The sequence below is a fragment of the Sciurus vulgaris genome (assembly GCF_902686455.1).
Source record: "Sciurus vulgaris genome assembly, chromosome: 15".
NCBI classification, from domain to species: Eukaryota; Metazoa; Chordata; class Mammalia; order Rodentia; family Sciuridae; genus Sciurus; species Sciurus vulgaris.
In genome coordinates, this window is record NC_136476.1 from 85,061,955 (window position 1) to 85,088,786 (window position 26,832).

A 26,832-nucleotide genomic window follows, 5' to 3' on the forward strand; every position below is an offset into this window, starting at 1 on the left:
TCCACATGTCTGCCAGGGTGACTTTTCAAAAGTGCCTGCCCACCACTTTAGGCCCAGAGATCTAAAAATGAGCAAGGAGGATACGAGCACTATGCAAACATCAAGTGCATTTCTGTACACTTGGCAATGGACCATCCAAAGGTAAAACGAGAAGGGGCTGGCCTGCAGTAGTGACTCAGTGGGAGAGCGCTTGCCTGGCACATGTGAGATGCTGGGTTCGATCCTCAGCACCACATAAAAAAGTATTGTGTCCATCATCTACTAAAAGAGATAAATAGAAAGGGCCGGATGTGGCTCAGTGGTAGAACATGGGAGGGGGAGGGGCGGCATTCAACAGAAGTGCAAAACTTAAACCCTGACAACCGTTAGCACACTGGGAAAAAGGCCTAGGACTGGGCTGGAGCTCAGTGGTAGAGCGCTTGCGTAGCACGTGTGAAGCACCGGGTTCGATCCTCAGCACCACATAAAAAAAAAAATGAAGGCATTGTGTCCATCCAAAACTAATATAAATATTTAAAGAAGTAAATAAAATATAAAAGAAGGCCTACATAAATGAAAAGGCATTCCACATTTGTGGATCCAAAGATAATATGGTTAAGATGACGGTATTCCTCAACTTGACCTACAAAGTCAGTGTGATCTCTGTCAAACTCCCAGCCGACTTTGCAGAGATTCACAAGCTGATCCTAAAATTTTTCTGTAGGTCAAGGAATCGAGAATAGCAAAAACAATGTAACAAAAGTAATAAAGGTGACCAACTCCTCAGTTTTAAAACTTGCCACAAAGATAAGGAATTAAGAAAGGACCAAGTGCTGTGGCACACACCTGTCTTCCAGCTGCTCTGGAGGCAGAGGCAGGAGGCCAGCCTCAGCAACTTAGTGAGATGCTGTCTCAAAAAATAAGAAGGGCTGGGCTCAGTGGTAAAGCGCAGTGGGTCAGTCCCCAGGAGGACAGACACTGCCATAACTTGAGGCACAGGTCAACTTAAGTGCTAAGATGACCTCTTAAAAGAAAACGGGTACGTCTTCACATCTTCTGTCAGACAAAGGTCCTTAGACACCAAAGCACAAGCCACACACACAAAACTGGACTTGATAGTAAAATGTGCTTCAAAGGACATCATCAGGAAAGTGCAGAGGGCCAGGTGCTGTGGGGTGTGCCTGTTGTCCCAGCCACTTCAGAGACAGGCTGAGCCGGGAGTTTGAGGCCAACTTGGACAACATAGACCCCAGTTTCTAATAATTAAAAGAAAATATGAAAGGGCAGCTCAAATGTTTGCAAATAGTTTATGTGGTAAGGGTTTCATTTCCAGAACATGTAAAAACTCTTAGGATTAAGTAATAAAAAGACAACCCAAATTAAAAATGTGCAAAAGATCTGAACAGGCATTTCACCCAGCATACTGAGCTCCAGGTTGCAACGCGTCAGAATCTCCTTCCTTGTGAAGGCTGGCTCTTACTGTGCTGTGACCGGGACCACCTGTCTCCTCATGCATCGTCCGTGGTCATTTTGATGCTGCTCAGAGCCCTGCTGTGGATTCCTGAGTACACACCAGAGGTGAGGTTGCTGGCTCAGGGCAATTTCATGTTCAGTTTTTTTTCGAGGAATTGCCGTCACATTTTCTGCGTCCCCGCTTACATTCCCATGAACAAGGCACAGACTCCCAGCTTTGCTTTGCCAACACTTACTGTTTTCTTGGAATTGGTTTTTATTTGTTTTTAGTGATAGCCTTCCAGATGAGTTTGAAGTGGCACCTCTTTGTGATTTGTGGGGTTTTATTTTCTCGGAACAAAATGTGTATATTTCTGTTGGACCACCTGACACAGGAGATAGTGTGGTGTGGATGGAGAGTATGAATGACAGGTAATACAAAGAGATTTTATTTGAATAAATGAAAGTGCTTAACACAGCTTTCACTTGGAAACTCTTGCTTGACTGTGTTACTGAGCAAAGACAAAGCTTTGCCGTGTATTTTTGTATTTGGAAGCAGGAAGACTACTCATTTTTGTTTTAATTTTTTTATTTGTTTTCATACCAGGGATTGAACTTAGGGGGTGCTTAACCACTGAGCCACATCCCCAACCCCCCTTTCTTGTTCTTCTTCTTTTTTTTTTTTTTTCCAGACAGGGTCTCTCCAAGTTGCTTAGGGCCTTGCTAAGTTGCTGAGGCTGGCCTTGAACTTGTGATCCTCCTGCCTCAGCCTCCTGAGCTGCTGGCATTATGGGTGTGCACCACCGCACCCAGCTTGAAGTGTGAATTTTAAATGGGTACATGAATTGTATCTTGCTCAAACTGTCCCAATAAATAAGACACACAGTGGCTGGAGCTCAGGTGGCCGTGGGAACTCAGCCACACCCATCCCTGGCAGGGGAGCTCACGGAGGGTCCCATGGAGGAGGCCCCTTTATTGCATGGTAGGGGGGTGAAGTGACTTGAAGAGGTAGGTGGGGGAGGTGTTCTGGCAGGGAACAGCATGTGCCAAGGCCCTGGGGAGTGCTGGGGGACAGTCCTTGGCTGCTGCTCTGGCCTCAGTCCCTTCTCTATTCCAGACTGGACCTAGGGCTGCTTCGGCTTGTTCTTTGGGTGGGACTGACCCCCTCCTTGCTCTGGGATTTGACCTCAAATGGTTTAAGCTGATTGCACACCCCTGGTCTCCCCACCCTCCCAGCTGATGGGTGGAAGAACAAACGAGTGACCCCTTCCAGGCATTTCTGAGCCAGTGAAACCCAAGCCCTGGGTCTTGGTTGGCAGGGTGGACGGGGAGGAGGTGAGTCACTGAGCAAGTTGTGACTCTCAGTGTCACAGGGCCTTCCTAAGAATGGCCTCGACACAGGAGGCGGTCAGGAAGGGACAGGACACTGTGTTCCCTGGGCCTGGGAGCCCTGAATCAAGCCTCGCCCGAGGCAGGTGCTGCTGGACTCAAGTTCCCTACTGCATGAGCCGGTTTGGGCCAGGTTTTCTGTTCCTGTCAAGTGCCGTTGCTTTTCCTTCAAGTGCACCTCACGCGGCTGCTACAACTGCAGGAAGGCGGGAGGCACCAGGGAGCCGGAGCCCAGGTCATGGTGAAGTACGACGCTTCTGACAGAGGAGTGAGCAGTCAGCCAAGGAAGGGACGGGCTGGCTCGGCCGAGGCCCAACCAATGTGAAGTGTACCTGCTGGGCAGTCAGCTGGACTCAGCAGTCGGTCCTGCACAGGGCCCACTGGCCCTGCCCCTAGCAAGCTCTTCCTGCCACCCTGTTCCCCGGGGGAGGCCGGAGGGGCAGCTGCCTTGCCCGTGGCCATCCTGATTCCTGGGCCCAGCTGTGCTGCCCACTGGCCGTGTCCTGGAAGCAGCAGATCTTCGGGGCCGAGTCCGGGATGGAGCGGGTTGTGTCACGTTTGAGAAAAAGCTCGCTCGCCCTCGCAGCGCTGCCAGTCGGCTCTGCCCGCCGTGTGGAGTCTGCCCGTCTCCTGCCTTCACCGCTGTCCCGGCCTCATAAAGCCCATCGGCGGTGCCACGTTGATCTTTAATCATGTTTTCCTCCTCGTAATGAGTCTCTCTGGGCCTATGGAATGCTCCAGAGCCGCCTGCGCCGGGCCTTCCAGGCACAATCATTAACAGGACTGTCCTCAGCCTTCCGAGGGCTGTCGGGACAGGTCGGCTGTCAGTCCCCCTCGGGCTACCGCCCGGATGTGGAGCGAGGACCTCACGTGCCCGGTGCTCCAGTTGGTTACTTTCTTTTCCTGCCCTCTGAAAGGCGCCAGCGGCCAGGCCTGGGATCAGCACGGTGTCTGCAGGCGTCCTGGTCCTTCAGGGGCCGCTGTAACAAAACACCAGGACGGGGTGGCTTGGACACGGAAGTGGCCTCCCACAGGACCCGAGGAAGGGACGCAGGATTGAGGCACTGCCAGTCTGTGTCTGGTGGGCGCAGGGCCTCCCGCTCCAAGCCACCTCTCACTGGAAGGCCACACGGCAGGGCTTGCTGGCCCTCCATGGGACATGGATCCCATCGTGCCTGTCCCTTCTCTCCTTCTTCCGAGTTAGGGTGTCAGCATTGAATCAGGGTCACAGACATTCAGTCCATGGCAGTGAGTTTCCGTCAAGCACAACAGGGTGAGGAAGCACAAAGAGCCAGAGCCGCCGGGTGGACAGCAGCTGGAGAGGCCGACCTGTGCAACCCAGGGCTGCGCCTCACCTGGTTCCCACCCGGCCCGGCAGCCAGTTGTGGGCAAGACTGGAGACCACTGAGTGCTGCTGGGAGGAGCCGGGTGGGCTGGGGAGCGCTCCACTGGTGTCTAGGCTGTGGGGGGCCCGCGGAGGTGCTTCTGGGGTGCACTGCAGAGGCTGCTCACTGGGCGGCAGCAGGGTGGTGGGGCTGCTGCGGGCGCCCTGCAGCCCGGAGCCTGGAGAGGGTTCCAGAACTCCCGCCATGGCACCCACGGTCAGTGTGGACTCCCCTGTCGGCACAGGTGGGAACCCGTAGCCCCAGGGGACAATGGCAGCTGCTGAGGGCTGGAACTCCCCCAGAAGGAGGTCCTTGAAGATGAGCTGTGCTGGCCATGACGCACTGGCCGCTGGACCCTGGAGGCAGCTGTCGGCCCAGCAGCGAACCTCAGAACCGTGGCCGGGGAGGCCCCAGGCCCTGCCGCATGCACCGCCGGCACTTGGTGGCCCAGGGCGGGGCTCTGCCCACTTTGGGGCTCAAGCACCCTGAAACCAGGCTGAGCGACATGAACGTGGTCCTCAGCACAACCCTCCTCTGTCCCCCGGATGCTGCGAATGTTTACAACTCCACATGAGCCCAGCAAGTGTCTGGCATGCGCACACTGTGGTGGGGACGGGGACAGAAGCCTGGCTTGAATCCCCTGTGGACAGTCGCCAGCTGTGTGACCTGGGTCCAAGTGCTCAGCCTCTGGACCTTTCTGCCTAATTCACAGGGTCCTTCAAGGTTCAGGAAGCTGACACACGGGAAGCACTTGACCCACAGCCCGGGCACAGCAAGTCGGCAGTGGGTGGGGGCTGCCATTATCACTGCTGGACTTACCATTTACCAGGGGGACACGAGTTCAAGTCTGGATGTAAGAGCAGCTGAGGGGCTTCAGAGAAGGCAGTGTCCCCCCTCTGACGCCTCTGCACCCGTGCGTGCACACAGTGTCTGGCTGGAAGGAACGCTGGAACCCCTGTACAGACGGGGAAACCGAGGCCCAGAGGAGGGATAGCCAAGTCTGCACCGGAAGTGGGTGGGCTTGGACAGTGGCCTGCATTGGATTTCATGTGTGGCTGCCCCGAGGAGACTGATGGACTTACTAGGGTGGGGCAGGGTAGTCAGCATCCAGCATTGGACCGTGTCCACCCAGCTTCTGCTCTAGGTTGGGCACTGAGCAGCCAACAGGGACCAGATGCAAACACTCCCCTGCCCCAGGTCCTGTGAGATGGCATTTACCCCCAGCCCCGTTTCCCTGAGCACCAACCTGAAGTCAGCCATGGGGCCCCACCCGGCTGGCCTTTGCTGGGGCAAACACCTGGCACACATGGGCCAGGCCCTTTCTCCAGGCTTGGGCCTTGTGACTCCCTAGCCAGTCTGGAGGGCGAGGGAGCCGGGGCACATAAGCCCAGCTGGGGCAGAAACCCAGGGGGAACAGTCCTGGGAGTTTGCCCTCTGCTGCCCCATGCCCACCCCGACCCACGTTCATTCCCCGTCCTTCAGAGAAGCACCCAGTTCAAGGGACAATCCCTGTTCCCTGTCCATGGTGGCACCCGCTAGCCTGCTGCCCGCCCAACCTGTCTCTCCCAGGAATAAATTTGGCACGAAGGGTTGCAGAGGGGGCTGTGCTCACCAGGGCAGCCTGCAGACGCTGCCCCTGGTTCCGGGGGCTCCTGGGTCCTGCCCGCCTCCGTCTGTGGTCCAGCTGCTGGGTTCTTCACAGTCTGTTAGCAGTTCTGCCACCAGCTGCCTTTGGTCCCTCTTGCTGCGACCCAGGAGCCCACGTGCCTGGAGAAGGGAACCCAGCAGCTGGCCTCACTAGCAGCATCCCACAGGCTCTCCTGCCCTTCTCATAGAGCCCCTCCCGGCCTCCCTGGCTCAGGGCTGCAGCGAGGCTGGGAAGGACGGGCTCGCTGACAGCAGCGGTGCCGTTTCCCTCCCTGCCTTCAGCTCAGCTCCCTGATGCCATGGCTGGGACGCCACGAGACTCACGTCCAGCTGCCTGTTTTCCGAACAGCTTCGTCTGGGGCTGTTGCTGGAGCCTGGGTGCCTACTGGGACAGTAAACTTCAGAGGTGGCATCTCTTCCCAGACCCGCAGCCAGCAAGTGCCTGTGAGGGCTAGGCTCCCCCACCTATTGATGGCTGTCCCAAAGCCTGAGAGTCCTGTGCTCCAGGAAAGAGTGACAGGTCCCTTCTCACATGCAGGGAGCCTAAGAGAGCAGAGGAGGGAGCCCAGATGGGCTGGGCACCTGTTCCTCAAACAGCTGCTATTCTTCCATAAATCCACTCAGCGGCCCCCGAGAGGGTCACACTGCCTGTGACAGAAGAAGCCTGTGTAGAGGCCCACGAAACCCCTGCAAGTAGTAGGTGTCTCAGGGCACTGCCATGCCCACTTACAGATAAGGAAACTGAGGGTCAGAGAGGCCCCAAGACTTATACTCAGATCCCTGGGGTAGGGGCCTTCCCACATGAAGTTCACCTAGATGATTTCTTTTCTCCTTTATCAAGAATAATTAGGGCAGGAGCTGTGGCTCAGTGGTAGAGTGCTCACCTAGCATGTGTGAAGCACTGGGTTCAATTGTCGGCACCACATATAAATAATTTTTTTTTTTTTTTTTTTTTGCAGTACTGGGGATTGAACTCAGGGCCTTGTGCTTGCGAGGCAAGCACTCTACCAGCTGAGCTATCTCCCCAGCCGATAATTTTTTTAAAAAAGGTATTGTGTGCATCTACAATTTAAAAAATGTTAAAAAATTAAAAAAAAAAAAAAATTTTTGCCGGGCATGGTGGCTCACGCCTGTAATCCCAGTGGTCTGGGAGGCTGAGGCAAGAGGATCATGAGCTCAAAGCCAGCCTCAGCAATTTAGCGAGGCACTTAGCAACTCAGTGAGACCCTGTCTCTAATAAAAATATAAAAAAAGGACTGGTGATGTGATGTGGCTCAGTGATTGAGCACCCCTGGGTTCAACCCCCAGTACCAAAAAAAAAAAAAAAAAAAAGGAATATTAATAAGAGGTTGTGCTCCATTTGTGTCAATGTGTCAAAATCATTCTGTCATGTACAACTAATTAGAACAAATTTAAAAATTAAATAAAAGAATAATTATTGCCAGGGGTACCATGTACCTGTAATCTCAGCTACTCAGGAGGCTGAGGCAGGAGGATCACAAGTTCCAGGCCAGCCTGGGCAACTTAGTGAGGCCCTATCTCAAAATAGAAACTAAAAAGAGCAGGGGACGAGGCTCAGTGGTGAAGCACGTGCTTGGCATTGGTCCTGGGCCCAGTTCCCAGCACGAGCACATGCACTAGTAACGTGAGAACAAATACACTCTTATTTGTTGGTGATAACAGTGGCCAGTCTTCACTGAAGGGTGCTAGGTATTGTAGAGACATCGCTTGTGTGCGTGTGGCCGTGGGGATGGACACCGGGGGTGCTCCAACACTGAGCTGCACCCCCAGCCCTTTTCACTTTTTCTGGAGACAGGGCCTCCCTGAGTTGCTAAGGCTAGCCTCCAGCTTACCAGACTCCTGCCTGGGCCTCCTGAGTTCCTGAGATCACGCAGCTCATGGGATCACTTCCCTCGCATGACGCCCCCCCAGTGAGAGGCAGCATGCTTGTTATCCCCGCTTCCCAGATGAGGAAACTGAGGGTCGTGGTGTTGAGGTCACTTACCCTAGGTCACACAGACAGGAAGTGGAGTCTGGCCCCAGGGCCTGTGCTCACCCCGTTCTACCTTGCTTCTGTCCACAGGGAGGAAGCCACTGGCAACTTGCACAGGCCCCTGAAACACCGGTCTTGGCCAGAGGGCACAGCAAGGGTGTGATCAGCAGGACATGAGGGCTGGCCATCTCCTGGGCCTCTCTGAACCTGGCCTTGCCCGGGCTGTTTGCCCTCGAATGGGAAGTGCTTTCCCCAGGTGGCTGTGCAGCCTGCTACCCACTGGTGGGTCGAGGAAGCCGCAGTGTTCCTGGGCTGGGGGACAAGCCGAGTCCTCCTGCCCGGTGACCATGAGCGGCCGTGTCCTGGTCCCAGCGCTCTCGGCTGAGCCCAGGGCTGCTTGGTGGGTGGCCCAGGCCCTGCTGTCCCGAGGCTGCCTTTGACCCTAAACATTCGTGTCCCTCTCCACTGTCGCCTCAGGATGGATTCCTAGAAGTAGAATCACTGAGTCAGGGTGTGGACTGGGCTGCCAAGCCCTTGGGAAGCCGTGCCCACTCGGCCTGCTTGGCGGTGTCCACGGCTCCGTCTCTGGCTCCTTTGCCAGCATCTGCTATGAACGTGTCTTTCTCTGATTGCCAGTCGGACAGCCTGTGGGGGGCAGTTCTCATCCGGGCCTGGTGGCTTCCACGCCCCCTTTGCATTGCCCATGAGATCCTTGCCCCAAATTCCCATGGAGGGGCTCATCTTTCTCTTATTTGCTAAGAGAACGCTTAAGGGGTTGAAGATACTGTTACCCCATAGCGCTGGGGATGGAACCCAGGGCCTCACACACCCTTGGTCTAGAGCTCTGCCTGAGCCCCCTAAACCGCCCTAAAGCATCGTGTGGAGCATTGGAGACTCTGCTGACACAGACTGTCCACACTTATGAGGTGCAGCGTGTCGATTTTATCCACGTCTAAAATGCATAGTGATCAAATATGGCCATCAGCATCTCTATCTCCTTACACTCACCATGTCTCTGCAGGAGAGCCGAGGATTGTCTTGCTTCTAGTTCTTTGTAACTTGTATAACAATTGTTGTAAACCATAGACACCTGCTGGGCTGCAGATGTAATTCTTCCCAGCTCTTTTTTTTTTTTTTTTTTGGTGGTACTGGAGATGGAACCAGGACCTCGTGCATGGTAGGTTAGTGCTCTACCACTGAGCCACATCCCAGCCTTTTTTATTTTGAGACAGGGTCTTGATAAGTTGCTGACGCTGGCTGGAACTTTCAATCCTCCTGCCTCAGCTTCCCAAGTAGATGAGATTACAGGAATGAATCCCATACCCAGCAAGATTTCATTCTTTTCATGGCTGAATACTATTCCACTGTGTGGATGTACCACATTTTCTTTGTCCCTTCATCAGTGGACGGATGGACACCTGGGTTAATCCCGTATCTTGGCTACTGTGAACAGTGCTGCAATAAACACAGGATAAAGGGTTGATTTTCATAAACTCTTCCCTCATAAGATGTTATTATTATTCCCATATGATCTGGGAAGTGTTTGCCAAAAGCCTCACAGTGCCTGAGGGACAGACAGGACTAGGGCTAACCCTGGCCCTCAGAGCATCCTGCTCTACACTGGGGGTTCAGTGGGAGCCCCCTTCCTGCCAGCCCCCTCTACTGGGCCGAAGCTCAGCCACCCCCATCCCAGCTGCTGACGAGCCTCCTAGTCCATAGTCACATGAGAGGCTGTGAAACTGAGGGAAAGGTGCCCCATGGGCAGGTTTTGGGGTCCTGGACGGCCCTGCGGAGGAGGCGCAGTGTGCATGGAGGTAGAAGGGCCAGTGCAGCTCGTTGGTCACAAATGCAAGGAGGGCCGCAGAGGTCATAGGAAATTCTCTAGTCAGCATGTTAGCAAAAACAAAAAAGCAGCAGGAGGAACCTGTTCGAACCACGGCTCTTATTTAGCCACGTCTCCCAGGCCTCATCAGCGGGTGTCATGGAGCTGCGGCAGTCACGCATGCTTTTCGTTCTTTTTCTTGCATGTGGATCTTCAGAGGCCGCTGTGCATTCCACCCCACCGCACGTCTGTTTGCAAGCTCTGTGGGCCACTCCCTGGTGGCCTTGTAAAATAAGGCCGCAGGTGAGGGGGAGACTGGGGGCTGGGTTCAAGGGCAGAACCGCAGCCGCAGCCCCGCTTCTGACAGGAGGTGGGAACTGAAACTCCAAACCTCCGTTCTGGTGTCCCCAAGAAGAAAATTTAGTCATACACCCAAAGCCATGCCAGAGAGCTTTCTCATAGTGACGTAGAGTGGAAGCGAGGAGAGAAGGAGCCAGGGCAGGTCTGGCCCGGAGGACCCCGGGGCCGCCAGGCTGTCTCCAGAGGGGTCACTGTTGACACTCAGCAGGCCGCAGCCACTTCTGCACTGCAAGCAGGAGTTCAGCTCCTCCTTCGAGTGGGTGGAGGAGTGTTTGACCTCCGTCCTCTCCAGAACTGTCCTGGTGGCCATCCTGGGGTCTTCATCTACAAGTCCATCTGTGTTAGGGTGGGCGCCGGGGTCAGCAGCTGGGCACAGGTTATCTTATGCTCCTGCCTGGAAAGGAGCGAGCGGAGCCACCTGTGGCGGTGATTCCTGGCTTCCCGCCGGCCCCAGGGCGCCTGTCAAGAGCCAGTCCCAGGACTCCTTTTCTCTGACTCCATGTGATCTTCCATGAGCTCTTTTTACTTGTATTTATTTTCGACAAATTAACCGCCATCCTTTAAAGAAGGCCTTGAGGTACTCTGTAAAGACCGCTGAGCACTGCACTGCCCATCACTAGCTCCCACCTGACAGGCCGGGGCCTGGGGGATCTGGCCGGAGCCGGCGCTCGGGCGGCAGGAAGGGTCTCTCCTGCACCTGCAGGTGAGAGAACGACTTGACAAAACCTCTTCCTTAACAGCATGGAGCTGGGGAGCACACGGCCGAGGCTCCGGAATGGGGGTTGGTGGGTGCCCAGCACACACGCGGACACTGCTGGACTGTCTGCTTTAGAGGGACGCGTTCTATGATGAGAATCGCATCTCGAGAAAAATGCAGAAGAGAGGATGAAACGTCACCCTTACTTATGAGAGCGAGGACCCTCTGGGCACAGCCTCCCGCCGCGCCTACAGGCCTGGATACGTTCGATGGATCTAGACACTCGGGTTTATCATTTCTTTTTCTGTATTTTTTCTTTTTAAACATGAAACTCGGCATCCTCCGTGGGGTGTCTTGGAGACATCTCAGATCCGACCTCTGAATTCACAATTCTCCTCCTGAACCTGGGTCCTCCTTGGGGACCCCTTCAGAAGCACAGCCCTCCCTTGGGTGGTGCTGGCCATCACCAGCCTTCGACCCCCACCCCCTCCAGGGAGCTGCCCTCAACCTCTGCCCCCTCAGATCCAGCCCCCAGCCAATCTGATCAATTGCTGCTCAAATTCCCAGGCTCCTCCGGGGCCTCCGCCCACCAAGCTGCAGGGCAGAAGGAACTGCAGCCTCGGTTCCCAGAGAGCGGCCAGGGCGTCAGGGACCTAAGCCCTCAGTCCTGGGTGGCTCCAGCTGAGGCATTTCAGCGACTGGGCAGGAACTCTGGGCTGAAGACCAGGGCAGCACAGAGGGTGTGTCTCGGGGGAAGGCCCGGCACCTTCCCCACACTGGCCAGCCCTCGACTTCTACCTCCCTCCTGGTAGTCCTCCCACTTGGCTGCAGACACCCCTGCATCACCTGACCCCACCTTCTTGGGCTTGCTGGCTCCCTCTGTGATCCCCTCCAGACTGCCCGGCCTCCTCTGCACCTCTGCGTGTCTGTCCACTCCACATTTCATCCCTCACCTGTCCAGGAACGTTCCTCTTGCCCCTAACTGCCCACCCCTGCCAAACCCTGACCGTGACTCCCCCTGCCTCAGCCCTCCGCTGGCCCTTAGGTGGCGTCACTGCCCTCAGGAGACATCCCAGCCTGACAGGCACCCTTCCTGGCCTCCCCTGCCCAACCAGCCCCGCCCCTCCACCTCCTGCCGGCTGCTCCTGTCCCCTCTGGTGGGGTCCCCATTTCTGCCCCCTCTGCCCAGAGCCAGTCTCCCAGCAGCAGTTGAGGGGCCTGGCTAGACCCCATCTGCCCTCACTGCCCAGTTTCTGCCTTGCTCTCTGCTGAGGTTTGAGTGTCCCTGCAAGGCGTCACGTGTTGAAAGGTATTAAGAAGGTGGCAGCTTCGCCCAGCCCAGCTGACGGGCTTAGAGGTGGGGCTTTGGGAGGTGATTATGATTAGGTGAGGTCACCAGGTGGAGTCCCGGTGATTGATCCGTGGCTTCCTAAGAAGGTGGAGCGACCAGAACACACACACACCTCTTTACATCTGACGCCCTGCACTGCCTGGGACGGTGGCAGCAAGGCCGTTGCCAGATACAGCCCCTGGACTGCGCCTCCAGAGCCCTGAGCCAAAATAAATCTTTTTTTTTTTTTTTTTAATAACTCATCCAGTCTGTGGAATGTAGTCATTAGTAACAGAAAATGAACACACCCTCTAAGCCCCACCTTACTGCCCGCGCCAAGTCGGCAGGTGGCCCAGCTGGGCTTCCACGGGGTCCCCCAAGGCCGCAGGACCACTTCTCCCCTGGCTGGCTCCTCCCCTTCTCAGGTCACCGTTCAAAGAGCCCTTCCCAGCCAGGCTCCCTCCCCATTAAAACTCAGCTAAGCTGGGTGTGTGGCCATGCCTGTAACCACAGCAACTGGAGGCGGAAGCTAGAGGATCACAAGTTCCAGGCCAGCCCGGGCAACTTAGTGAGGCCTGTCTCAAAATAGAAAATAAAAAGGGCTGCGGATGTGGCTCAGTGGTAGAGCACCCCTGGGTTCAATCCCGGGTACTGGAAAAACCAAAAACCAGAAAGCTCTGATTTTCCTTATTTTTGTTCTGCCACCTCTGTGAGACCATATAGTCCCCTCATGCCATTTCTCTTCTTGCTTGTGTGACATGCTACATTTCACCTTCGCGTGGTTTACTGCTCTTCTCATCCTCCCCTCACCAGAGTGTGAGCTCCGTGATGGCAGGGGTTTTGGTGGTGTCCCCAGCAGCCCGGGACACAGCAGGCGCTCAGTAAATCACCCAGTGAATCTGCAAAGCCCCAGGCCCCCCAACTCCACCACCAGCTGTTTGCATATTCGCACCCCCCCCCAGATCCCTTCCATTCCTTACAAGGAGTTGTGCGTGGGACAGGCTGGCACGGGTGGGTCAGGGTGGTGACCCCAGTGCCCAGCAGTGTCTGGCACATGGACAGTGACCAAAACATACTCACAGGATGAGACCAGGGTCTCTCTGGGACTTTAGTTGCTCCTCTGTGGCTGTCACACCTGCCAGGTGCTGGTCCACCTGCCTCCTCCCAGGCAAATGCTCAGACCAGGCTGGCAAGCTGAGCGCCTCACCCTGGTCTCTCTCTGGCGTCCACTCTGAATTGGTCCTCACAGTTGGGACGTCCTGCTCCCAAGTCTACAGTAGGCTCCTCCAGCTGTGAGCCCAAACCCAGCTTATTGGGGTCCATGTTCCCCCACTTCCTCCCCAGAATGGGTGCCTCAAGTCGGCAGGTGCTTCCCCCAGGCTCCCCCGGGAGGCTGAAGTGGTCTGGAGGCAGCAAAGGCACCTGGGACTGAAAGCCCCACTCCCATTCCTCTGGGCTGCCCGGACCTCCTGAGGTCCCCACGCTGAGAAGGAGGGGATAAAAGAGACCCTGCTGCCCATCCTCCCTGCTCTCTGCCCCAACCCAGGCCTCAGGCACCCCTCAGTCCCCGGTCATTCCCTGGGGCTGAGCGAAGCCTCCGGGGCACCGGGGACACCTGCTCCTGCCAGGACCTGAGCTGGAGTGGAGGTGCCACAAACCAACAGACCGAAGGCAAGTTTGTGGCTGATGCTAAGGAGACAAAGTAAAGCTGGGAAGGAGGACGGCAAGGTCTGACCCTGGCTGACAGGGAAAGGGGCCCTCGCTCTTCCGGACCCCCTCCCCTATCCACGGGCCCCTGTGCATCCACGTTGGACTGGGGCCACTGACCTCAGCCTCACTTGCCCTGCCCAGGCGGTGTCTTTCCACTGGGACCCGAGAACCAGGGGAGGCAGGTCTCACCTGTCAGCCCTGCTGAGCTCCCTTCAGGGGCGCTGGGGACTGAGGCCAGCTCCTTGCCAGGTGGAGTCCCATGGTGGGCCCTTGCCCTTCTCTGCGCCTCGGTCACTCCAGCACAGGGACCCCGCCCTCGGTCTGGGTTCCGCCTCCCTACCCACTTAGGCTGACTGAACCCCGACTTCCCCAGCACCCCTCCCCCAGGGGCTTGGAGGTCACCTTGGCCCGGGCGCGGGTAGGTGTCCCCCACCCCTCACGTACTGCCTGCACCGCAGGCCCGGCCCTGCGCGGGCTGGGACCAGGCCTGTCCTGTTGGCCGCCGCGTCCCCAGCGCCCGACAAATCCGTGTCGAATGAATGAATCTCGCGGGGCAGGGACCTGGCCTCCTCGCGTGAGACCTTCCGGGCCCTCCCCGGCGGGGGCCGCCTTGGCGGCGCGGGTGGCGGGCGCTCGCCCGGCCGCGGGGAGCAGAGGGGGCCGCGCGGCTGCGGGGGGAGGTGGCGCCGGGCGCTGAGTGGCGGCTCCGGGTCCACCCCTGGCGCGCCGGTGCGGGCGGGAGGCGGGAGGCGGGGAGCGCAGGGCGGCGGCGAGCGGCGGCGCAGCAGCGAGCATGTGCCGCGGAGCCCAGTAACCAGGGACGACCGCGGCTCCCGAGCGCCCGCCGCGGCGCCCAGCCCAGCGCACCCCGCGCCGCGGCGCCCGCACCGCCCGGGCCTGCCCAGCGGCCGCCCCGCGCCCCGGGCCCCGCGCCGCGCCGCGCAGCGCGCCCCAGCCCCGCGCCCGGGCCGCGCGGGCACGGCGCAGACAAAGGCGCGGCCCCGGCCCGGCCCGGCCCGGCCCGCCGGCCCCCCGCGCGCCCCGCCCCGGCCGCTCCCGCTGGGCGCCCCGACCGGGTCCGGCCCGGGGGGCGGGGGCCGCGGCCGCCGAGGATGGGGAAATCCAACAGCAAGTTGAAGCCCGAAGTTGTGGAGGAGCTGACCAGGAAAACCTACTGTGAGTGCGCGCGCCCGGCCCGCGCCCCGCGCCCCTCCCCCACCGCCGGCGCCCCCGCCCCGCGCCCCCGCCCCGCGCCGCGACCCCCGCCCGCCGCTGCCCGCCCGGCCGCGCCCGGGCTCCTCGGAAGCTGCGGCCGCGCCCCGGCCCCACACCTGGCCCTATTGTTCCGGCCCCCGCCCCCAGCCCTGGCCGTGCGCCGCCTGTCAGCGTGCGCCGGGCCACCCGCCGGCCGCCAGGGGAACCCCCACCCTCCCGCGGCCCCCTCCCCGCAGGGCTGTCCGAAGAGGCAGGGGCTGGGCCAGGGCGGGGGGCGGTGGTCCCGGGAGGGGGCGCCCGGGTGCAGCGTGGCTCGGGCTGCGCGGAGCCGACTGGTGGAGCGCGGCGGGTGGGTGATTCATGCATCACGATGCTGCTGCTGCTGCCGCTGCTGCGAGGTTGGCCTGTCGCCCCCTCCCTGGCCCGATCGTGTGTGGGGGGTGGCGAGACTTGGCAAGGAGCTCGTGGTAGTGACGGGGGAAGGGTCCCGGGCGCCCTGTTGGTTGCCGCATAGAGTCTGAATTCTCCCGTCCCGTCTTACCTCCCTCCTTGTCTCTTTCACACCGGAAATGGGTTTATACACTGTGGCTGATCTGGTGGGTTTATCATTTAACCGTTTGGGCATATCCGAAAGGAAGGTCTGTCCGCTTTGGACTTCAGTGTTCAGTGGCCATGTGCCTTTCCACCTGCCCAACTTCACACTCTCTCGGGTGCTCCAGCGTCTCCATACCAGGCTACCCCCTTCCCTGCAGTCTCTCCTGGGGTAGCCCGGCTTGCCAGGGGTTAATTGCACTGGGTCCTTATCACCTGTCTTTTTCTGGGAATGAGGAGGGGGAGGCTTCCCTGGAAGGGCCTATGCCTGTTTTACTTGGCAGGGAACCACGGCCCAGTGCTTGGACTGGAACTCAGCAGATGTACCTGGGCAGCTGCATGGGCTGCACCACCCCTGGAGGCAGCAGATTGACTGCCAAGCCGTGTGTAGATGGAGGCTTCGCAGTGAGCTCTGGTGCATTGCACAGCCTCCCCCTCCTCCCCCCAACTCCATCAGTCTTCTGGGCACGTTTGCAGGTCTGGCCAAGCCCATGCCTCAGCCCCGTGCCCCTCGCCCCCATGTGCTTGGAACAAAGGGGACTTTCCCGAAAGTGCTGGTACTGGCCCTTCTCCAGTGGAATTGTGCAGTGGGGAGGTCATATCCAGTACCCGCTCCTCAGAGGGCTGACGCTCCTGGCCTAGGGGCCTCTCTCTCTCTTTCTAAGGCAGATGTTTTGTGAGGTTTGTTGGACCCTCCTCGAACCTCAGTCCACAGCAGTCAGCAGGCAGGCTGCAGGTAGGACCTCCTGGGCCTCTGACCCTGGGGAGGCAGAGGGCACCGTGGACTTCTCCAGCAACGGTGGCATGCGCTGCACCAGGCTGTCTCTGCCAGGGTGGGGCAGAGGGCCACCAGCTGGTTGATTGAAGCTGGGGTCCTGCTAATTGAGCACACTCTGCGTGCCCATTGTTGCCTTGACAGTGGCCTATGTGGGGTCCTGTTGCTGTCGCCACCTACGGACGAGGAAACTGAGGCTCAGAGAGGTGAAGTGGCATGCTCAAGTGCCACAGCTGGTTTCCAGGCACTGGGACTTTCATTTGGGTCTGCTGCTCCAGAGCTTTGCCCAGGGAGAGACCTTGGAGCCCACGCCAAGAGCTCCCCTGTGCTCCCTCTCTAGTTCCTGCCTTAGGCCCGTGAGGGTAGATTCAGGGTGGGCAGGTCCCTGGTGAGTGGGCAGGGTGTGTGTGTGAGGGGGGGTGTCCTTTTGTTTGGCCCTCTCTCTCTGGGGCTGACTTGTCAGCTTTGGGAGAAGTTGGGTCAACAAACTTTGTTAGGAGCTGGCCGCGGGTGCTGGGAGGGACTATTTTTAAAGGTCTTTGGAGACCTGGGACAGTTTTGGTAAGGGAGAGTTAGCCCGGGTACTTCTCTGTGGGAGCCCTTAGTAGGGGCAGGAAAGTGCTGGGGGCTCATTTGCCTCCTCCCTGTCCCCCTTGTTGATCCCAGGTCCCTCAGTGCAGGCCCTTAACCATGTGACTGACAGCTGTCTCCCCCTGTGTGTTGCCACTTAGTAGGTCCACAGATAACGGTTGAATGAAAAGTCTTTGGTGGGGACAAGCAGAGAGAGCCTGCAGCCTGTCAGGGTCCCCAGATGGGCTTCCTCCTGATGGGGAGCAGAGCCGTCTGCTCTTTGTTCTGGGGGACTCTGAGTGTGGGGTCAAGAGAAGAACTAAGGAGGAAGAACTCTCAAGTGTCACCACCTCCTGGAGAGCTTGTTAGAGCTCAAGGTTCCTGGGCCACCAGCTAGGTTTCCAAGTCCTTAGTTCTGGGCTGGGGTCCAGGAATTTGCATCCTGAGGAGTAGCATGCAGATCTTGGTTGTGGGGATCCCAGTGGAAGAACCACAGTTCTGACGTGTGCTGGGGCTTCTCGGCCACCTCGTGCGCAAATGGGTACGAGGCCAAGTGGGGCCCCGGGGAGCTGCAGCTGTTCACATCTGTGTCGGTGCCGGGTACCGTCCCTGGTGGCGATTCTTCTGCCTGTGGTCTGGGAGAGCAAGCGGGGCACCTCTGAAGGCTCCGGCTGGGCGGCCTCTCGGGTAGGTCTGGGTTCAGCCTGGCAGATCCCTCTTTCAGGGTTAACATCTCAGAGCAGATTTTCCCCTTCCTTTGCAGATAAGATTATTTAAATCAGTGCCTGGTAAAACGCTCCCCAACCTTCCCAGGAGTGGCAGGTTAGCAAGAGGTGGGGGAGCCCCCTCAGCCGCCCCCTGCTCCTCCAGGACTTAGGAACAGTGGTCAGCATTGCCAGGCTTCTTTGAGGTCTGACCCCTCCGCTTCCAGCTTGTCGTATCCCTGGGTGCCCAGGCTGTGGGACAGCCCAGCCCTCTTGCCTCAATGAGCCTTAGTTCATGTGCAAAATGGGCGTGCTTGTGGTACTGACTCGGGTTTAAGGAGTTGAGGAGATGCTATACCTGCAGTGTTGGTCGGCTCCAAGGCACATGGTAGATGGTCAGTAACAGTGAGCAGTCGTTATTGATTTTCTCGTTTTCATATACAATTCAGCTTCATCTTGAACGGGTCTTAAATAAATTTCATTTCTGCACGTAAGAAACTTCGTATGACCCTGGCCTTAGTGCCTGGCATAGAAGGCATAGGAAGGTGGCAGAGTCCCCAGGGGGGATGAGGGATCAGGGGCCAGGTGTCCAGGAGTCTGGCCCTTTCCTTGGGCATGGAATCTCTCCTCTGGAAAACGGGCTTCTTGGGAGGCCTTGTTGCTGGGAGGCGTCTGGGCCCTGGAAGGATTTTGCATGGTACCTGGCTCTGAGGGGAGGGGACACTTCTCCAGCAGGAGGGACGCGGTGGATCAGAAGCTAACTCTTCTGTACCAAGAGAGGTGAGGATAGCCAGTGCAGGGGCTGGCGGGGCCTGGCAGGGCCACCAAGCCCGTCTCCCTCCGTAGCCTGGTCCTGCTCTTCCTGCCCCTCCGCCTGTCTAGGCACCACTGGAGGGTCGTCTCATCTGTGTGAGGGGCCAGGCCTTTCCCTGGCCCAGGCTTCCCTGGGTGGGTCCAGCTTCCTCTGCTCCCAGGGCTGGGACTGAGCCCTCCTGGAGCGAGGTGTGGGCATGGAACACTGCTAGTGAGTGGGCAGAGCCGCCTGTCCCCAGAGGGCCAAGAGAGGCCCTTTGGACTTTTCCAAGATGGTGGGGAGCTCTGGAAGGGAGTGATTTGGGTTTGCAAAGACCACTCTTGGCTACAGTTCAAAGAATGGATAGGGAGATGGTAACTGAGGCCAAGGGGGATTAGGGCGATGGACTGGGTCCCACAGGGGACGATGTGAAGGACAGAGTCAAGATACGTGTTGGAGGAAGACTCAGAAGGACATGGTACATGGTTTTCATTACCTTCTAAATATTATCTGCTTATTTTCTAAGTTTTAAAAATCTGATGGGAATGTTGGTCCACATCATTAACAGTTCTTCTAAAGCATGATTTTTAGTAAAACGTTGCATCACGTGAATCCAACAGATTTTCTTTAATCCCCTGACATTGGACATCTAGGTTGCTTCCATCCCACCCTCAATATCCATAGTGTTGCGATGAATATTCTGTACTAAATCTTTGCATGTATCTCTCCTTACAGATAAATAACCAAGAATGGGGCTGTGGAGTTAAAGACTGGGAACATTTTTAAAGGCTTTTGATTAAAAATCGCTAAGTTGCTCTCCAGAAGGATGTTCTAATTTACATTTTCAGCAGAAGTGGATGGGAGAATGCCCACTTCCTTACATTCTTGCCAGCACTGGGTATTATTATTTTCCTTATTCATTGCCAATTTTATGGGGAAGAAAAGAGGACGCTCGCTGTTCCAGTTGATTTCTTGGACTGCTCGTACGTAGAATCCTGGAATCTTTGATCTGGAGGATACTTGGGGTCATTGTGGTCCAATGCCCTTGTTTTACAAGTGGGCAGATAGAGTACCAAGAGGTAATCACTGTGATCACACACAAGCACATGGCAGGAACCTAAGGTCTTGACCGTCAGGCCCCCTCCCACAGTGCCGTGGTTGGGGGCCAGACGGACCCATCTTGTCCTAGCTATCTCTAGAGCTCTGGTAAAGAAAACCTCAGGATCCATTAGAAGGAGCATGTGCGTCACGGCCTCTGGAAGTCGAAGTGGTTTGTGCCTCTGTGTGAGGTCTGCTTACTGGGGCAGAGGACATTATAAATGAACATGCAGTTCACAGGTAGCTTGGAATTGGGGTCAGCTCTCGGCCGAGGGCAGGACAGCAGAGGACAGAGGGCTTCAAGGTCAACTATGCCACTTTCTGGCTGTGTGATCTGGAGGTCACCTACCTCTCTGAGCTCCAGGTACTCAGGTGTGAGGCAGGATGGACAGCAGTGCCTTCCCATGGGCAGGGGCAGGGCCTGGCAGATAGCAAGAGCTCACTCAATGCTGTGCCAGCTGCACCAGGGGACAGGAGTACTTGGCCACCTGCTGGGCAGCCACGGGGCCAGCTGTCCCAGGCCCTTGGCTCAACTGGGGGTGAGTGTAAACATGAACGGCCTCTGCATTTGGACCAGCTGGGTTGTCAGCTTGATCCTGGTGCCGCGGGCTCCTGGCTTGATGAGCGAGGCGGGAGGGCCAGCTCCAGGATGCTGGTTTAGGACCCTTGAGCACTTGGGCTCGCGGTGAGGGAAGCCTGCCTGAGCCTCGGTCCCAGAGCCCCTGGGCCTGGACAGTGACTTTGGAGCCACTCGCCTGCTCTGGGACTCAGTGTTTTTTCTGTACGTCTTTCTGATTGCCAGATGGTGACACTCCAGGAGGAAGCCACCTCAGGGCCAGGTGCCTGATGACCTGGGCCGTCTAGGCCTGGGGCAGATTCTTGGCTTCAGGGGCCTCAGGGATCTCACCTGTAAGTGGCGGCTCAGGTGTCCTTGCAGTGTGGGGTCGAGGAGGGGCTGGCAGTGTAGACGCTGGACGGGGCGCCCTGTGGCTCTCTCCCCTTGCTCACGGACAGAGATGGAGGTTCCGTCAGCGACGTGGGGTCAGAGGCCATGGCTGCAGTGTGGTTGGTGTTGAGCCTGGTCTGAGTGACCCAGGCCCCCAAGCTCTGTTCACGTGCCTTTGTCCTTGACGCCCCTCAGAAGCCCAGGGGGCCCCCCATACAGACAAGCATGGGGAGGCCCCAAGAGGACAGGGGTGGCCTGTGGCCGCACTGGCGAGCGGTGGCTGGCTTGAGCCCTGCCCTGTCTGGCCCTGGACCCCTGGGCCCTGAAGCAGGCCTTGTGCGGCTAGGCGGCGCCTCTGTGGAGGGTGTGGGTGAGGGTGAGAGGGCCGTGCCCGTGTGGGCGTCGCAGGCAGGGTGGGCGCTGTGGGTCGCGTGTGCAAGCTCTGACTCACGTGTTTGCGCCGAGCGTGAGTGACGGGGTCGTGGCGTGTGTCAGGAGTGGGTGAGCGGCACATCTGTGCACACAGGCGCGTGCCAGTGTGCCAGGCAGCGCCATGCCGGGTGGCACGGCCACTCCTGCCCTGGCCAGGGTGGCGCCTGCGGCCCAGCTGCCCGTGGGCGTGGAGCATCATGGGAGGACTGGCGGTACTTCACCCAGCGCGCCCCAGGTGTGTCCTGGGGCTGCCCAGCGGCTCTGTGCCCACTGTACAGGTGTCGGGTGGAAGGGCAGGCAGGCTCAGGGCTGGCAAGGCCTGCCAGCTTCAGGAGACAATCTGGGGCTCGGGCTCCAGGTGCGATGCCAGGTGCCCACCTCCCAGGATCTCCGGGCAGTAAGTGCCCGTCACTGGGGCATCCGAGTGGTTCTGGAGAGTCAGATGCTGGCTAGGGTTCTCGGATTCCCAGGGTGGGATGAGGTCGGGCAGGGGATAGCATCCGCTTTTTGTGGTACAGGGATTGGACCCAGGGGTGCTCTGCTGCAGAGCCACATCCCCGGCCTCCCCAGCTTTTAAGAATCTTTTTCGTTGTAGGTGGACACAGTACCTTTATTTGTTTGTTTATTTTTATGTGGTGCTGGGATGGAACCCCAGCTAGGCAGGCGCTCGACCCAGGGCTACATCCCCAGCCCTTTCATCTGTTATCTTGAGACTGGGTCTCGCTGAGTTGCCCAGGCTGGCCTTGTGAGCCTTCTGCCTCAGCCTCCTTACTGCGGGGGTCACAGGCGTGTGCCACCACATCCAGCTAAGTGACTAGGAAGCCAGCGGCTGAGAGCTGGTTCCAGATGCCCTGTCTCCTTGGGGCTGGGGGAAGCTTCTTCTTGGGCCCCCAGGATGGGGGCAGAGCTGAGGCCTCATGGAAGGCCGCCGAGGGGGTCTTGGGGGGCTCCGGGAATGTTGGTGGGAGCCTGCTGGGCACACTTCCCTGTTCGCTGCTCTCCTTGCCCTTCTCCTCAGCCCATCTCGCCCCCGGACTTTCACAGAGCCTCCCGGCCCGTGAGCCCAGGCGCAGTGGACGCCACCTCCCAGGGCCGGCACCCTGGGCCCACAGGTGCTCGCTGTGCCTTTGGCTCCCTGGCTCATGATCTCAGGCTGCCCAGCTGTCCCTCTCTGTGTGGACGAGAGGGCACATTTCTCAGCCCAGTGCTCGCTACGGAGGAGCCAGGCAGGGCCGTCCTGGGGGGTGCGGGGCAGGAGCTGCAGGACGCTGTGGGGTGCCCAGGCCCCCGCTCTGGCTTTGCTGGGGGCGGAATGTGGCTCTGAGGAATGCTCAGCCCCAAGCAGAAACAGCACACTGCTTTTTTTTTTTTTCCCAGGCTTGGGTTTTCAGCTGGGAAGCAGCGGGCATGGGCTGCCATTCTCTCCCTGCAGCCTGGGGGCCGTGTGCACCCGTCTCCTCTCTAGCTGTGGGGACAGAAAGTGGCTTTTCTTTCTTTTTTTTTTTTTAAACTAAGACACTGCTGTGGGATCCAGAAAGAGCTCTGGGTGTGGAACCAGACATCGGGGTTCAAGTCCTTCCCTCTCCCTTCCTGGTCCTGTGGCCATTTCCCTGTCTGAACTCTGCCCTTTCTTTACGGACCTGGGCAGAGGGACGTTGAGCCGACATGGCTTGTCTGTCTGGCTGGGTCAGGAGCTCAGGGACCTGCTGGGGCTGAGTTAAATTCGGCTCTTCTGCTTACGAACGCTGGGCCTTCCCCAGGCCCTTTCCCGGGACCCTGGTGTTCCTCGCGGGCCTGGGGTTGAAAGCCACACCAGGACATTGGTGAAGGGGACGGGAGCACCCTCCTGCATCTCGTGGCTTCTTAGTCCAAATGGGAGACATCGCCTCTTGCAGCCTAGCGGGTGAGCCCTTGACCGTGCCTCAGGGCAACTCGGAGGCAGCTGAACATCTGGCCCATCTGCGTGCCTCCTCCGGCTGACCTGGGACCCACACTCACCCACACACAGCTGGCACCAGAGCCCGAGGGCTACTTCTATGGAAGGTCTCTGGGCCCAGCTGTCCTCCTGGGACCTGGTGGTGACAACCTGTTTAGCCCTTCATTTAGCCAGAGCACATGAGGACAGGCTCCGTGTCTTGCATGGTTCCCTGCTGGGGTCCTGGCTCCTAGCTTGGAACCTGGCGTGTTTGTCAGAATGACCAAAAATCAAATGTAAATGAACGAGCCATGGCAGACGCAGCCTCTGTCCCCATCTTGGGCCTCCACTTTCAGTCCCTGTCCAGTCCCTCCTCCCTCCTGGGCTGGTGGGGATCTTCCCTGGGTCCAGGGGATCCTGGGCTTTGACAGGCCAGGCCTGGGGTTCCCCCAGGCCCCTTCCACTCTCTAGGGTCCCCACTGCCAGCTGGCCAGCCAGGCCCCTCTTTCCGGCCTGTCCCGCACCTGCCTCTTGGTAGGAACCAAAGATTCCCGTTCAGAGGCAGGAGACGGGGCTATTTTTGGCACTGTGGGGGAAAGCAAATGCTTTCCTTCTGTTCAGAAATACATGGTGTGTTCTGGTGAACGAGGCGCTCTGGAGCAGAGCACGAAAGCCCTGTCCCTCGGACGTGGCCCTGCCTCCCGCCGTGGCTCTGCAGCCCACACAGCCCCTCCCGGTGCCTGTTGCCTCCTGTGAGGCGGCGGGCTGGACCTGCGGGGAGCGTGGCCTGTATTAAAACTAACGGCAGCTGTCGGGATAAGCCAGGAGCCTGCTTCACTCGGTGCCTAGGCCTCGGTCCCTGGCTCTGCTGAGCTGGGGTGGCCGTGGGAAGCGTACTTGATCCATCCTGGGGAAGGGCCAGGGGCACTGGTCCTGAGGGAGGTGAGTCTGGCTGAGGGAGTCCACAGGCTCCTCGGCACCCCTTTCTCCCTGACTCAGAAGCTGGCTGTGGCCGCTGCCTCTGGCCTTGCCCTGTGATGCGGGGGCTCAGGGCAGGTTGCACTGCTGGATTTCCGGCCCTCCTGGCACCCACAGCTGACAGGGGAGCAGATGTGAGGCAGAATAGCAGGACGAGGCTTCCCACGATGACACAAGAATCCAACTGGTCTGGGGTGCGTCTGGAGGGCTTCCTGGAGGCGGTGGCAGTGTCTTGGTTGAAACCAAGGGCTGGGGTGCCGAAATGACTGAACTCATTCCTTGTTGGTCTGGAGTTTAATGGGCGTCCTGAGTTGTGTGTGCTCACCTTGGCAGCCCTACCTGGAGAGGAGGAGACCTCAGCGAGTCACTCACAGGTTCAGGAGGGTGTGTGTGTGTGCGCGCAGAAGTCTCCGCATCCCTAGGTCCTGAGGCATCAAGTATGGCCACTCTGAGGACTGCTGCTGTGACCAGAAACAATGGCTTGCGTCTCCCCCAAGGGGTCCTGGGGCCAGGGACTTTCCTGCCAGCTGCAGTTTCCCAGTCTGCCCTGCAGGGGGCGGAGCGCCTGCTGCAGGAGGGGCCTGCTGAGCAGGGGCAGGGGGCAGGCCACCCTGGAGGGGCAGCTGAGCAAACAGGTGACTGACTGGGGCCACAGGCACCTTGAAGAGACGCACCTGGTAGTGGAAGCACCAGCAGGTGTCACGGTCACAGGGGTCAAGGTCACAGCCCTGCTTTGGTGACTCTAGCCGGGCTTATGAGTGTTGCCTGTCCTCTTGGTGCCCACCCCGCTGAGGAGCCAGCTGGGGTCCTCCTGCGCCTGCCAAACTCCGAGGTGAGTCTCTGGTGTCTCTCCTCCGGGAGGCCAGCTCAGGCGCCACTGCCATCCTCCGACCCGCCCGCTGCCGGTCAGCTGCCTGGATTCCAAGCCTCTTGGCCAGCTGCCCTGGAATTCATGCCCTGGAACCTTCCGGGGTCCCTGCTGGAGCTGGGTGCCTAGCGCGGCTCAGGGACAGAACTGCGGTGCCTGCAGTCTCAGGAGCAGGTTCTCAGCATCCTGGGTAGAGGGGGAAAGGGGGTGGTTCCCGCTCCAGGCGCCCCCACCTGCCCCGCCCCGCGCAGTCTGTGGTCCCTGCCCATCTCTGGCTCTCCCCCTGCCTGGGAGCTCTGCATCCTCCCCTGGGGCTCTCTCTCCTCGCCTCTCTGCTCAGTCTGGGGAGTCTTCTTCCCTCTCCCCACTCCTGCTTGGAGGTTTCCTCGCTCTATTGGTGTGACATTAGGGACTGGGACTGATCTGCTTCTGCCCCAGTTGTAATGGCGACCAACCCAGCCTCTCTGGCCTGCTCCCAGGTCTAGACTGATGTGGGAGGGTGGAGGCTGGGGGGTGGAGGCTGGAGGGAGGGTGGAGGCCGATGCCACATGCTGCGAGGTGGGGTGGGCAGGAGGGAGGCAGCCTGGCCACAGCTTCCTCCGGTGCCCATGTGTTGACCTGAGTCCTCCTCCCTTGCTGTTGGCTGCCTGGCACCTTTGTTAATAATTGTAGCAGCTGTTGACTTTGGAGACTCTCTGTTCTGCCTGGACTGTACCATGTCTCTGGACCACAGGTGCCCCCCCTTGGCCTCGTCCCACTCTGCTCCATGTGGTCCGAGTCGGGGACCCTGCAGTCCCTCCCGAAGGCCTCTCCCTTCCTCTCTAGATCGGCTTTCACACCCGCTCCCAGGGAAACCACCCTGCCCCCCAGGTCAGGTTGGGTTCCTCTGTGCTTTTGTCCATCCTGAACGTTCCCTTCAGCTGGCGACACATGCCTGGAGCGCTGTATGAGTGTGTGTCTGAGGCCATCTCCTGGCCAGGACCCACCTGGGCCTTGCTGTGCCTCCAGAGCCCAGCTCAGAGTCTGGCCCATTGACAGTGCTCGGGAATTAATTTTTGGGTGAACGAAGGCTGAAAATTTCTGTTGTTCCTTCCAAAATCCCCATCAGGAAGGTACCCCCACCCCCATTTTACAGAAGGGAAAACTGAGCCTCGGGGAGGCATGTTCAGTTGTCCTCGATCACACAGGGGCCAAAGAATGAGCAGAAGGGTTGCCTCGGGACTCTTCCCATGGAGACCTTGGCAGTATTTGGAGAATATTTGTGCAATTGGGCTGAGTCCAATCCCTGAGCACCCCGCTGGGCTCTGAAGCGTCTGGGGGCTTCTCTAGGAGTCTAGAGCAAATCCCACACACCAACATGTCCCCAGGTCCCGCAGGCCCTAAGGAGGCAGAAGCTGGGGTCCCCCCTCCAGGACCATGCGCAGGACCCTCTTGGAAGACTCGGAGTCTGGTGATCAGAAGGCTTTAACCCAGGCAGCGCTTGGGGCTTTGTCTTGTTTCAGGAGAGGAGAGAAAGAGGGAGGCGGGGCGGGGCATCGGAGCAGGCCCATTTATTGGCAGGAACAACTTGGGGTTTTAGAAGATAAAAGTTGCCACCTCTGCTTTCCAGCTACTCTGCACACCTGGCCTGAGCGTGCCACAGGAGCACACACTGAGCAGCTACTGTGTGCTGGCCACTGCCCTTCAGCTGCCACTTGGGCCGCACAGATGGGCCCCGGAAGCTCCACTGCTGGGGAGGACAGCATCAGGGACCAGAACAGAGCCATTCCCGGTGCTGCTTCCCCGAGGCCCCTGTCCTGGCCCCAGTCCCTTCCAGTGGGTTTCCTGCAAGTGTAGCTAGGGGGCGTTTTATGGTCCTCTGTTTCCTGATGAGGAAACTGAGGCTCAGAGCGGTTAGTTGGCCTAGCCAGTGATGAACATCTGGACATGGTAGAGCCAGGGCTTGAACCTGTGCCAGACAGTGGGACTGAGGGCCTTTACCCAACAGTGCCAGTGAGGCTTAGTTGGAGAGTCAGAGGCCAGAGATTCAGTACTCTTTGAGGGGGTAGGTGGAGCATCCCTAATCCGAAAACCTGAAATCTGAAACATTGTATAAAATGACCTTCAGGCTATGTGGAGAAGGTGCACATGGAATGTGTTTAGACTTGGGTCCCCTCCCCAGGATATCTCATCATTTATATGCA

At 58.5% G+C, this 26,832-nt stretch overlaps 1 protein-coding gene across 1 annotated transcript in view; it reads left to right on the forward strand.

The window, feature by feature from the left end:
- Positions 1–14,770: 14,770 nt before the first annotated feature.
- Positions 14,771–26,832, forward strand: part of NCS1 (neuronal calcium sensor 1) — a 38,403-nt gene continuing 26,341 nt past the window's right edge. Inside the window, exon 1 of the mRNA XM_079111859.1 lies at positions 14,771–14,940. Coding sequence (XP_078967985.1) covers positions 14,877–14,940 — 64 coding nt within the window. The 5' untranslated portion in view covers positions 14,771–14,876. The remainder of the gene's footprint in view (positions 14,941–26,832) is intronic.